Raw genomic sequence first — 14,034 nt, 5'->3', positions numbered from 1 at the left:
AAATATAAAAAATTATAAATATATAAAATAGTTTTCAGAGAAATAGATGGTGTACTTTAGAATTTGAATGTAGGATCACAATAATTTTGTATTTATCAAGATGCAAAACATTTTTTTTAGTAACACATGAAGAAATATTTTAATTTTTTTTACAACTGCAAAAAATCATCCCTGAAAAATGTTTCGTAGTACTTCTAATACATCTAAATTATAAGATATTTTATCTATTTCATTTGATATTCCTTCTAGTATATTCAAATTGTAAGTTGCTACATTCATTTTCAAAAATTAATAAAAGAGAATCATGATTTCAGCTCTGTCGTATAATGTCATATGTAAAAAATCCCAGCCGTTCAAACTCATGGCGGTTCAATTCCCTTTCTTACCAGTTACCACCCAGAATTCTGCACAGTCAACTAAGCAAAGCCAGAATCAGAAAAGAAACAAACACTAGTACCAGTACCAGTACAGGTTCCAGCACCAGGTTACAAAGAAAAAGGGTAAAAAGGCCAGCACAAAAGAACAACGCAAAGCTGGTACCAGCACAGGTACCAGCACAGCCATCAGAGCCCAAGACAACCAAGCTAGCACAGTCAAGCCGGGAAAATACCCAAAAAATGCTACATATTTGTGTAATGTTTTATTTTTTGGTGGATATTAATAAAAGATTGGGTTTTTTTCCTCTTGTAGGATATATAATTTCTTTTCTTTAGATTTTGAATTTTTATTACCGTAAAAGTTGAACAAATTTTAACCAATCAGGAGGTCAGGTCAGTATCAGGTCAGCATCTTGTAGGCAATACCGTAATAACAATGTGTTAATAAAATTTCCAAAGCATAAATAAGTAAATAAATAAATAAATTCAACATTTCAAAAAATGGTACTAATCTATAAATTATTCTATCTTCCTCTGACAATAAAACTGAATTACACCTTTTGCTGTCAATGTTCAGTTACTTCTAAATTAAACTAATTAAATAACTACAAATTAAGCACCGAAACTCTAGAGTTATATATAGCTTTGGAAAAATAAAATGTTATTTATCTTTTCTAATAGGCTAATTCCAGATAATTTATACAATTTCAGAGCATATAAACAAAACTGATATCACCACTTCTGTAGAGAAAATCTCTTTGGTGTTTTACTGAGATTAGATTTCTCTCAGAAAAATAGTTTATTCGACACCTTGAAATAGTTTTGAAATATCATATTTCCAAAACCGAAGCCTCCACCGTTTCGTCAGAAGTTTGGGGTGCAATCCCAATATATGCTCAGGCATGAAATCATGTCTTGTCAGTATGCCTACTACCGGGTCCCTCTGCATAAGGTAATTTTACCTTAATGTGAATAAAAAAAAAAAAGATAATTGGTACCTCACTACTACCACAACCAACTGGTACAGTACTGAAACTTTAGACCATGGTTCCTATTTCGAACAATTCCATAATATTCAAGTCAGGTCGATATACTGGTATGCTAACAGGTAGGGCAGTACAGCTTAGTGCAGACAAGACTGTACCAGGATGATTTGGGAATGACCAAGACTCTACCAGGACAGTTTCCTAAATTAATTCAAGCACTAAATTTCTGAAAAGAAAAAAAAAGAGTTCACTCACAGAGGATGATTTGGGAATGACCAAGAGGTGGCGCAACCCGACTTCGCGAAATAGAATTAGAGCCTTGGCAAGACACATGGTTTCTACTACAGTATAAGGTGAAGTGTTTGTGAACGGATGCAAGTCTACATACATCTCCATCTCTTCTTCATTTAATTTCAAATCCTCGATTAATTCTTGATTCACCATAGATCCACGCTTGGCAAAGTCATCAGCACAGAACTGCTTCGAAGTATCAAAACCTGATTAAAAAAGTAGTACTTGTCAAATTTATCATTATTTTATATATCTTGTTCCTTCTATTTCATTAACCAAAAATGCAGGAGGTACCAGTCACAGGTATCATACCTGAATGCACGCGAGAATGCAGGAACTCCTTTTTCTTCAACAAGACAATTAAGTGGGCCCGGAGAATCAGTCCATACAATACTGGTGAATCAGAGAATGGTGGCTCATTAACCACAGGGAACCCGTTATGACCTGTTGTTCTCAACACGTGCACTATGTTACCGACTTTCTCTACCCCGTTAAAAAATTGTAATGGGCCGGTAACAACATCAGCCACTGTAAGATTCCGCATATAAGGTTCCGCATGTGGCTCGAGATATGGAAATCCCTTTAGCCTCACAAGTAGATCGTATATGTTTGCATTAAATGCATCTGCTACGGTTTTTGATATGAGGAGAACTAGCATGACTAGAGGGAGTAGTAAAAGGTTATTGGTTAATTCTAGTAGAATTACACAAACAGAGACGGTTATTCTCATCGACCCGCCTAAAAGAGAGGCCGACCCGAGAACAGCAAAGAGGCCAAGGTCAAGAGAGGAATATGAACCCATTAGCATACCAATTAACCGGCCGTAGGTAGCACCAGTAAGTATTACTGGCACAAAGAGTCCTGTCGGAGCCGCTATTCCGTAACTAAAAATTCCTGTTATTAAAGGTGACAAAATATTAAAAAAATATACCCCAATGACAGTAAAAGAAGCAACAAAAAAAAAAAAGAGTAAATTTTACCGTACCAAGAAAATAGGATGCAACGAAAAATATGATAATAGTAGAAGGTTGAAAAACATTGTCAGTTCCGGCTCTATAAAGGTTCTTTATTGTATCGTCATTAGTGTTGAAAAATAGGCTTGCTAGGTCATTGTAGTGGCCAGGGGCACACTGGTACTTTTTGAAATTGCCCGAGCGGCCAATGGAGGGGCATGCTTCGGCCGCATCAGCCGGGCACGGTTTACACGCAGCAAGCCAGGGAAGGCCAAAGAGACAACATGATGTGCAAATCGACATAATTGCCGCCAGTAGCAACTTGTAAAACCTTCCTCTCCTGATAAGATGAAATTCAAGGAACTTATTAGAATAACAAGACAAACCAGTACTGGTACAAAGAAAGGCATTCTTTTCTTGTTTGGTGTATAAAAAAAAAAGTGAGGCTATGGTACTATGCATAGCGCAGACCAGTCGGTACTATGCATTGATATCTTCATTTTTAAAGTACATACAGTTGTTCTGAAGCATTCAACACGATCACCATATGGCAATGTACTTGTAAATCAAATTTTACAATTTTTTAGAATTTTTTACTATTTTTTATATAGGTAAAATATTACTTAATCTAAAGACCGTAGATCATTCAAAAGTAGTGATTTTCTACCTACCTAAAAAAATAGTACACAAATTCTAAAAAATGTAAAATTTAGTCTGCAAGTACATTTTCATATGGAGATCTTGTTTAACAGTTCAGATCGATTGTTTGAATTATGAAAATGAAGATATTGATCCATAGTACGGACCAATCTGTGCTATGCATAATATCATAACCTCACTCAAAAAAAATTTACAAGTGTGTAAATGTGAAGATAAGATAATAGCAAGTACTTGTTAATATGGTTGTAAATGCGAAGAATCTTGATAAGTAGGAAATTGTAGAAACTCCCCAAAATACCCCCAATGGCTCCTAACACTATCACAGGGAGTAAATCATAAAAACGGTAAGCTGTATTCTCAGATGTCACATCATACATTATAAGGCCCCCTTTACCAAACAACCCGCACTTGCCACTCTTACATACATCAATCAATGCCCTTAGGACAACTGCTACTACAGCAGTGGTGAAAAATGAACGCCAGAGAAGTGATATCCTCCACCTGAAAAGCAAACAAATGCAATTTCAGAATAAAAAACGTTTAAACGGTTGTTGTTTTGGTGACCTAAATTGATACCAGAATCCCAAACTATTGAATTAACCCTCAACAATTGCAATTTTGCATCAGTAAAACCTGTGTGTAACAAGAGCATTTCTGTTCTCTACTACTAATAAGATACCAAAACCAAAGAAAAAGAAAAAAAAAAGTACAAAGTGCTCTTTAAGGAAATATGATAAGAAAAAAAGGGAATACCAGGAAGAAACTGCTTCAAGTGCAAACAAGACACCACCAACTGGTGCACGAAACGCTGCTGCCATACCAGCACCTGCTCCACATGTGACCAAATCACGTCGGTCCCTATCATTTTTACAATATCCTCCCAACCATTTCCATGACAGGTGGTGCTTGTGGGACCCACCCTGACCCAGTATTGATGCAATACAGGCCCCAGTGTGCACTAGCGGGCCCGCCTTGCCTATGTGCAGAGATGAGGAAGCTGCAGCAATAGTCCCAATAACCTGGTCACAAGATGCTTGCTTAATTTAACATTTTTACTTACCAGTTTGCACCCAAACAGCTGGTACCACTTCATAATACCATCAATTTTAACAATCTGGTACCATTACACTAATTTCCCCATATAATATAAATCTCACCTTAACCACTAGGGTCCGAAATGAAAATATGCCTGGTGCATCAACCCCATTCAAGTATGCCTTCACCTCTGGAATACCAGACCCTGCAGCTGCTGGTGCAAAAAATACAGTTATCCCTGCCGCAAACATTGTCAGCACGAAATTTGATGCCATGAACACCCCAAAGGCCCATTCATACCTGATTTGTAGAACCACACAAGCATTAGGCTATACCTGATCAGTTCTGGTACAGTGAAGTACCATCATATACCAGAAAAATGTTTAAAAAAGTTGTTATTACCTCTCTGCAAGCATCATATTGGAGGTCACAACAAATTTTATCCCAGCTACATTCTCTACTGCCAGGTTTGTCAGGAAACCGGTCCCACCAGCCAGTGCCCCAACCAGAAAGCAGAAGGCCCATTTGAGTACAATGTATTGAAAAATATGGGCCCGGCTACGTGATCTCCAGTCCTGTTTGAACAGGTCATTTTCAACCAACCTGAAATCAAAGAAGAAGAATTATGGGTTTATTATGAAATTTCACAACTGGTAAAGATGCTATTGAGACTGTTACAAACTACAAACGAAACCCAATTCCAATTGATTTAGTGAAATCGAAACGGAACCAAATCGAGTTCAGTAAACAGGAAAGCTTACTCGTAGTCAAGGCTTTCAATGGGGCAAACCTCAGCACCAACGATGGCGATTTGAGAGGTGGTGTTAGAGGCGGCTCGCCTGAGATTGACTACGAAGGAATCATTTGATAACAGAGGCGCCTCCATGTCGTCATTCTCTCTTCTCTCTTTGATCGCCATGACCAGAGAAGATAAGAAGAGGAAAGATTCGATTGTGCTTCAGATTCGTCAGATCAATGTTAATTATAGAAGAGTTCAAGCAAGGATTAAAAAAATGGAGCTTGTGACGGTTTGCTTTCTCTTATCCTCTAAGATATCTCATATTTTGCTTGACTGACGTGTTCGTGCCTATTCGGCAATAGAGCGGGGGCCAGTATAATTTTTACTTCAAGATTCGTGCAGAACGTATTTGACCGGTTGAGATGTTTCACTATGTCACGCAAAATATCAGGTACCTCAGAGAACACTTGAAATTAAGATAAAATGGGGGTAAGTGTTATCGCTCCAACTGATATCGGATCAATTTGGTTCTATATTAGACTATTTCGGTTCGATATATGCATCAAGATTCGCGCTAAAAATTTAATTATCGTGCTGATGATCCGACGCGAATCGTAATGTACATCGGACAGCTTACAACTGGAGATGGATAAGATTTCGTACATTTCATATTGGACGGCCTAAACATTAGCGCGGGGATGTAAATGTAATGTTGAGAAGCAACTGGATTAGTGGATGTTTTTATCACGGATCTTTGAGATAACATCTCCTGACTCCAGTAGTATAAATGGAGGCGTCCAGAAATAGCATATTTCCCTATTTGTTAGGGTTAATTTTTTAAATTTAAGTTGGAATCGATTAAAAATAAAATTGTATCTGAAATTAAGAGTATTTAGAGATATTTGTGGGAACAAAAGTTTCATAGTTAGTAGTATTTATATTAATTTATGTTTACTAAAAAGAGTCATCAATTTATAACTAAGTCTCTAAATAAATATATTTAGAGAAACCATCTAATAATAATTGAATTACTAAACTTATTGTTGAGTTTTTTGTTTACAATATCGTTGTCAGCAATCAAATAAATGACTTCTTTGTTACAATATTATTGTCAGTAACAAAAAATATTTGGACTTTCTTTTTTATTTGTTAGTCAATTTTTTTCTATTAAATTTTTATATCACAATGAGAACCAGCTTTAGTCTAATGACAAACACAATGTTTTTTTTTTTTTTTTTTTTTTTTTTGTGGAAGGTTGCAAGTTTAAAATCCGGATGAGAGAATCTCTTGTGAATATATTACAGTTTACGATGTCATATCATGCAAGCAGACATGGGCAGACCTATGTACAACCAGGGGGGCAGCTGCCCCCTGGATTTCGAGTTTTAGTGCGGATCTAGACGTTCCGATCGACTTTGCCCACCCTAAATTTTTTTTTGCCCCCCTCTGAATGTTTGATTTGTAATTCAAGTTAAAATATAAGTTATCTAATTAGTTATTTAAATCCGATTAGTTACAAGTCAGAGTATTGAAAAATATAAGTTAAAATATTATTTTTTATCAAGTACCTAATTAGTTATTTAAATCCGATTCGATATTTTTTTGCTTCTCCTGACGAAAATCTTGAATTTTGCCCCTGCAAGCATAGTAGAGAGCAGTTATGAAGATCACAATTAAAAAGCTATTTACATTTACTAGCATACTGGTATTTTCAAATATATAACTAACTATTAATAAGTTCAAACTGTTGTCTTTAACTCATTATTTTTAATTTTGTATATATTCATATAGAATAATTAATTAATGACATTCAAAGTCCTCTCTAGAAAATTTAAAATGTCTATAAAAAAATTATGGGGCATGAAGAAATGGAGAAAAAGAGCATGTATGGAGACTGGAGAGAGTGGATAAAACATTGGAAACTTGTCATGTAATAAATAAAGACAGCAGTGCCAGTGCAGCATCACATTAAAAGAGGTGGGCACGAAATGGAAAGAAACAAGTTGGCTGATAATTGTGGGATTCTTCGTCAATTTGGCTTATTGATAAAGACACTGAGGAGTGGGCCCATTGATGGAGAGAAATCCTACTTGAATACATGTGTACACTGTACAGTACAGGTGCGTCTATATATGGACTTTAAACAAATTTAAAAATAAAAACAGTACTAGTAGAGTTCAGTGCTGTAAAAAACGTTTGTTTAAGCTGACTAATTGTGGACGGCGATTAAATTATTACAGATTTTTTTTATTAATTGAATCATTATTTCATATTATATATGGCCGTTTATTCTCGATTATTTCTGATTAATCATTTAACGGTACTATGTACGTCTGACAAGCGCATACTGTTATTTACAACATTGGTACAGATGTATAACATCAATTATTTGAAAGTTAAATTAATTATAACTGTAATAAAAAATTAACTTAGAGAATTTTTATTTTTGAAATTAATTAAAATAATTATGTTGGATTAAAAAATTAGAATTGAAAGTGTAATATAAAATTAGCAATAACAAGTAACAAATAACAAATGAAAATTCATAATTTTATCAATGGGCAAATTATTTTGAAAACAAAAACACTAGTACAGATGTCTATATCAATTATAAACATAAAATTAAATGCAACCTCTATAAAAATAATCAAGTTAACTTGGAGTATCAGTATTTCACTATTTCTAAAACTAATTAAAAATGATTATGTTGGATTAACAATTAGAATTCAATGTCTAATATAAAATTAGCATTTAATAAATAACAAATGAAAAATTCATAATTTTATCAACTTGAAAAGCTGATTTTTTTTAAAAATAAATAAATTAGTGTACAGAGGTCAACATCAACTATATAAAAATAAAATAATACACAAGTTTTCTAAAAATAAGAAACATTAACTTAGAAAAGCTTCATTTTTATAGTAATTATTTAAAAATGAATACGGTGGACTAAAAATTAAAATTGAATATCTACATGAAATTATAACAAATGAAAGTTCATGATTTTATTAACGTGATATTCTAAAAGTGATTTTAAGAAAACTTATTAAATAAAATTCCCATGTATCTCAAAAATTAACAAAAGAAAACTACCGTCTTTAATTAATTTTAGCCTTTGTATTATTAAATTATGTTTGTTTAATTGAGTGCTTGATTGTACAAGTTAATTTTAATTTAATTAATTAAACAAGTATTAATTAGTATAATTCCTCTTTTAATTAATTAAACAATCTCAAATTAAGTGTTGCTAGTTTAATTATACTTGTTTATTAATTTCTTCTATTATTAAATTAAGTTGTATTATGTAAGTTTAATTATTATTGTTTTATTAATTATGCTTTCTTTAATTAAAATTTTTTCTTTGTGTTAATTAGGTTTGATGTTACGTGTACGATAAAAAGAAATTCGCATGATTTATAAAATTATGTCTTCATTGATGTATGATAAAACTTAACGTATGTTAACTTTGTTTAATTAAAGAGCTTCATCATGTGGAAAAAAAAAAAAAAAAGTCTACGCTAATGTTTTTTTTTTATGCATGAAATAGAAAGCAAAAAGTAGGAAGAAAATCAAATCTTATGATAAAATTGGAATATGATAGCATGCTACGCGTAGCATAGCTCTCCTCTGTGCAACGGCTCAATATTCGCCTTTTCAAAATTCTAATGGTCAATCCGAACCGTTCATCTTGTTCTCCATATTAATATGTGTTTGGAGACCAAATTTTACATTTTTTGAAATTTTTTTACTATTTTTTTAGATTTATTGAAAATTGCTGTTTTCAGCAAATCTGAACCATAAAAAAACAACGATTTTCAATAAATCTAAAAAAATAATAAAAAAATCTCAAAAAATGAAAAATTTGGTCTCCAAATACATTAATATGGAGAACAAGATGAACGGTTCGGATCGACTGTTAGAATTTTGAAAAGTTGAATATTGAGCCGTTGCACGGAGGAAAACTATGCTACGTACGCGTAGCATGCTAGCATATTCCGATAAAATTTATAAGATTTTAATTTTTTTCAAAAATTCCCATGGATACTATTCCTACCGAATAGCCCTCAATCTTTTTTGGACCCTCCAAGATTTTAGTTGATTCAGTTTGTTGTTGACATGTAAAATGTGAAGACAATCAATATCTTGTCACAAAAAAAAGAAAAGAAAGGGAAATAAAAAGGTTAGGTTGCTACTTGTCCTTCCTTAAATGCTCAATGCTCAAGTAGATATACCTGTTTCTTATGTAACCCAACTAACTATCACAGGTCAAACCTGAAAAGAAGATTTAGTTGCCTAAAAAGCTCAAGTCAGATTGGTCGATTTCTAATGTGCTTTTATAAATTTGTGACAACTAATAATTTAATTAATTTCATTTAAATTAGAGAAGAAGTCACTTTCGCCCCTCAATTATGATAACTTATGAGAAATAAAGTAAAGAGAAATGTTCTTTGTCCACTGACGTTTGTCCACGAATTGTCCACCACCTTATCCACTTTAACTGATTTTAACGACTCTACTTTTCTTTTATAAATTAGATCTCTCTCTGAATCCTCCGCCTCTCTATTTTTTTCATCTCTCCAGCTTATCCACCTTATCTCTCTCTCTCTCTGAATCCTCCGCCTCTTTATTTTTTTCATCTCTCCACCTTATCCACCTTATCTCTCTCTCTCTCTCTCTCTCTCTCTCTCTCTCTCTTCTCTTCTCTTCTCTTCTACTCCGGCAGCGACGGTAGCGACGGCCGCGACGGCAGCGACAGCAGCAACGACAGCAACGGCCGCGACGGCAGCGACAGCAGCAACGACAGCAACGGCCGCGACCTAGTGGAGAGAGACGATCTAAGAGAGGCGATCTGGAGGAGCAATCTAGTGGATAGATCTAAGAGAGACGATCTGGTGGAGATAGATGAGAGTGAGGCGATCTAGAGAAGAGAGATAACAACGAGGGAATCTGGAGCATAATCAGGTTATTTTACAGTATTCACTTTGTAGTTTTACAATATGCATTTTGTGATTTTACAGTATTTTGCTACTGTCAATTCATTTTTTGTTGTAGTTTGTTTCTAGATGTTTGAAAATTTGAATTACGTTTTTTATAAGATTTGTTATTTTAGTTACATCATTGAATGATGAATTTTACAGGATTGGTGCAAGTAAAATGATATTTTTTCTTTATGTTTGAAAATTGTTATTAGATTATCTCCTTCGGCACAAGATTTGATCGATTTTTCCTGCCTATTTTGATAGAATGAAGAAAAGTACGCAAGGTTGAGCTTATTTACTTTATTTCTATCATATTTGTTGTTTTTTGCTGTTTTGATTTGATTTTTTGCATCTTTCAGTAAATATATTTACCTTTTGTAAAAGAAATTGAAGTTTTCGTTAATTTCAAGGTTCAATTTGCTATGTTGAAACATTGATGAGTCCGATTTACAATTTTTTGTTAATAGATTACACTTTCTCTGTAAGAATGCTAGGGTTTATTTTTCTCTTTAGTATCATCAAATCTGTGATTTTTTATTTATTTATTCACTAAATATCTTAGTATTTCACTAAAGGAATTGAAGATTTTCTTCTTTTTTTTGTGTTGATTTGCTATTTTGAAATATTAATGAATCCTATTTATAGTATTGTTCTTACGAAATTGTATTTTCTGTTTAATAATGTTAGGATTTGTTATTTTCATTTTTGATTTGTTGTTTCTCAGGTACTTTGAAGGAAGAATTTCATCGTTCACCAAGACTAAAAGCTTCACAGACGAAAATTTCATAAGGTTGTGGTTATTTATTTTAGTTATCACCAGATCTGTCTTATTTTGTTTAAGTTGTTAGTAAATTTGCAAAAGTTGTCAGTAAAAATTGATCAACACTGAGACAGCCTTCCTTCACACTGAAACCTAATGGATCCTGAGAAACCTATATGCAGTGAGGTAATGACTGAACTTTTACAATGTGTACTGTATATTTTTATGGATATATGAAGTAATTTTGCATGATACATGAAGTAATTTAATATATCAAATAAGTTTACTGGATATATAAGTAATTTTACAGGATTTGTGAAGTAATTATATTTTGTTGGATATAATTTTTACAGGATACATGAAGTAATTTGATATATGAAGTAATTTTACTTTACTGGATATATGAACTAATTTTGCAGGATACATGAAGTAATTTGATATATCAAATAAGTTTACTGGATATATAAGTAATTGTACAGGATTTGTGAAGTAATTTTATTTTATTGGATATATGTAGTAATTTTACAGGATACATGAAGTAATTGTACATGATACATGGAAGTAATTTGATATATGAAGTAGTTGTACTGGATATATGAAGTAATTTTATTTTACTGGATACATCAGTGATTTTGATTTGAATGTTTTTGATCATTTGTTTTTGTAGTTGGTTGAAATGGTTTTGAGTATCATGCAATTTGAGACGCCTGTCAAGGATAAATGGTTCTTCATTAATCCTGTATTAATTGGTGCATATTGAAATGTTTTCATATTACAGGCACTCCTATGATTTTCAGTCAGGTAAATAACTTGTAATATTATTTTGTAATTCTTATTTGTTATAAATCGAATTTGTTTCATTGTTTATTTTATTATTATGCAGGATGACATCTCAAAAGAACGTGTTGTTCTTGTGATGAGGCTTCTTACTCATCCGAACAATGAACACAGGAGGTTTTTAATGTAAAAATTATTTGTCCATAGTTTTTTTTGTTGTTATTATGCTATTTTGAATGTTGCGGGGAATATTTTTATCTTGTGTTGAACAAATGTTGTTTGTGGTGAACATATGTTGTTTTGTGGTGAACAGATTTTTTGTGTGATGATGGATGTATGTATAGATTTAGCAATTTTAGAGTATGCATGGTATTATTTTATGGTTTATATTTTGCAATTTTATAGTATACATGATTCTTTGTAGGTTGTAGTTTAAACTGAAATGTAGCATTTGTTACATTTTATCTTACAGTATAGATGATATTATTTTATGTATTAGTTTCAGAAATTTTACAGTATACAAGATTCAATTGAAAATTTACAATATTATGTGAAAATTTTACAGTATACAAGATTCAATTGAAAATTTATAGTATTATTTGAAAATTTTACAGTATACAAGATTCAATTTTACAGTATATATTTTACAGTATACAAGATTCAATTGAAAATTCTACTGTATACGAGATTCAATTTTACAGTATACAAGATTCAATTGAAAATTCTACTGCATACGAGATTCAATTTTACAGTATACAAGATTCAATTGAAAATTCTACTGTATACAAGATTCAATTTTACAGTTTTGCTGATTCAATTTTACAGTATACAAGATTCAATTTTACAGTATACAAGATTCAACCCAGTGCGGACGCTAATAATTAACTCTAACTGCCAATAACTGCTAATAACTAATTCTAACTGCCAATAACTTTCTATAACTGTAATTTTCGAAAGTACAGTTTAAAAGTACATTTATTTTGTCATGTTGTGCAAGTTGCAATCTTTTTCTAACTATCATGGGACCACTTCAAATAGTTGCTGGATGTTTTGTGATTAACTGATATATTTTATGTGATATATTGTATAATTATACAGCATGTAGAAGTAATTTTACAGTATTCGTACAAGTCAAAGTTGTGGACAAATGGTGGACAAAAGGCTGTGAACAATTAGACGCTTCCTAAAGTAAATAACACACAACTCCCGTAAAACTCCCTTTCCACTCTTATTTTATTTCAATGATAATTTCTACAAGAGAGAACATCGATCCTTTTCATTATGGCGGCTAGAGCAAGAGCATACCCTTTGCTGCTGATCTACCTTCTTTATTAGTATACATATTTTATTTTATATTTGAAATAGTACAAAATGAAACATAATAAAAAATAAATCTTCCTCCAGCTAGCATAAGTCGTATCAAAAAATTATTATACTTCAATCAAGTAAGTTTCTTAATTTCCTTTGAAAGCTATTGGACCCCTGTCTAGTGGCAGAGCCACACTCAGTAAGAGATAGGCAACTGTCTATCTCTCTAAAATTTGAAAAATAATTATTGAAGCTGTGTATATAAGGTTTGAATCTGAGTTTTAATTACCTCTGAAATTTTATTTTGCCTACCCCTAATTATTTCACAGCTTTGATAAAATCGGTCGAGTCACTCCAAATTTAGCGGATTTCTTCAATTTCGAAAATAAACAAAAAAAGGAGGGCAGGAAGCATCTGTCAGTGGGACTACATATAACCTCTTATTTTTATTTTTATTTCTAAATGAAAGAGCCAAATTCCTTTACAAATGAATGTTCCAAACTTTAATATAAAACATCAGAATGATGTTCAATTGTTAAAAACATGATCCCAATTTAAAAAAAGAAGAATGAACATATTATCCTTCAAAATAAAAATTTAATAGGTAAATACTTTACAGTAATTTTTTATCTTAGTTTTTTTTGCAAAACTAGTGTTCTAAATAACGCGCTATAGCGGCGTTATAGTGTTTTTGGACCCTAAACGCTATACTATGGCATAATAACGCGCTATTTGAGCTACAAACACTATAGCGGTAATAGCAGTCCGCTATAGCGCATAGCGTGTAGCACAAATAGCGCCCGCTATGCAACATTTGCTGGGTTTTTTTTTTCAATTTATATGAGTTTTAAATAAAGGCTCATATTGGATTTTAACCGGAATTTTTTTTTGTAATTGACGTACTAAGCTTTATATTAAACTATTAAATATTTAATGAGAGATCCATCAAACGAAATCAAAATAAGGAAGCTACAACGCGCTATGTAACTTGAGCTATTTTTTTTTTCTTTTCTTTTCAATTTATATGAGTTTTAAATAAAGACTTAGATTGAATATATTAAGATATTTCTTGAAGTAACAAAATGATACTTACTATACAGTGGTTTGAATATTTTGAATATATTAATTAAGATAGTTAATTATGACATGATGTCTAGGTTATTTTAAAA

At 32.2% G+C, this 14,034-nt stretch overlaps 1 protein-coding gene and 1 long non-coding RNA gene across 3 annotated transcripts; one reads left to right on the top strand and one right to left on the bottom strand.

The window, feature by feature from the left end:
• Positions 1–882: 882 nt before the first annotated feature.
• On the bottom strand, positions 883–5,327 carry LOC144545755 (putative chloride channel-like protein CLC-g). Its single transcript, XM_078294299.1, has 9 exons — positions 5,064–5,327; positions 4,705–4,905; positions 4,425–4,602; positions 4,021–4,286; positions 3,499–3,768; positions 2,640–2,947; positions 1,967–2,548; positions 1,619–1,860; positions 883–1,320 (listed from the first exon to the last, which is right to left on the bottom strand). Exons 1-9 carry the CDS (start codon positions 5,219–5,221, stop codon positions 1,177–1,179), a joined length of 2,349 nt encoding a protein of 782 aa, XP_078150425.1. The 5' UTR covers positions 5,222–5,327; the 3' UTR covers positions 883–1,176.
• Positions 5,328–9,661: 4,334 nt separating this feature from the next.
• On the top strand, positions 9,662–11,582 carry LOC144545430 (uncharacterized). Of its 2 annotated transcripts, XR_013508521.1 has the most exons (4): positions 9,662–10,003; positions 10,233–10,304; positions 10,745–10,810; positions 11,448–11,582. It is a non-coding gene; the product is annotated as an uncharacterized LOC144545430 (long non-coding RNA). The 2 variants fall into 2 exon arrangements; XR_013508522.1 differs by lacking the exon at positions 10,233–10,304.
• Positions 11,583–14,034: the final 2,452 nt, after the last annotated feature.

This window comes from Carex rostrata, chromosome 28, assembly GCF_964058835.1.
Source record: "Carex rostrata chromosome 28, lpCarRost1.2, whole genome shotgun sequence".
In the NCBI taxonomy this organism is placed as follows: domain Eukaryota; kingdom Viridiplantae; phylum Streptophyta; class Magnoliopsida; order Poales; family Cyperaceae; genus Carex; species Carex rostrata.
The sequence above is the reverse complement of the archived record's forward strand: the minus strand, read 5'-3'. Positions and strand labels throughout refer to the sequence as shown.

Coding starts and splice junctions, on each gene's coding strand:
- LOC144545755 (XM_078294299.1), bottom strand. CDS start 5,221: ATGGCGATCAAAGAGAGAAGAGAGAATGACGACATGGAGGCGCCTCTG. Junction 4,603..4,704: donor AATATGATGCTTGCAGAGAG/GTAATAACAACT, acceptor TCTACAAATCAG/GTATGAATGGGCCTTTGGGG. Junction 1,861..1,966: donor GCATTCTCGCGTGCATTCAG/GTATGATACCTG, acceptor TTTTTTAATCAG/GTTTTGATACTTCGAAGCAG.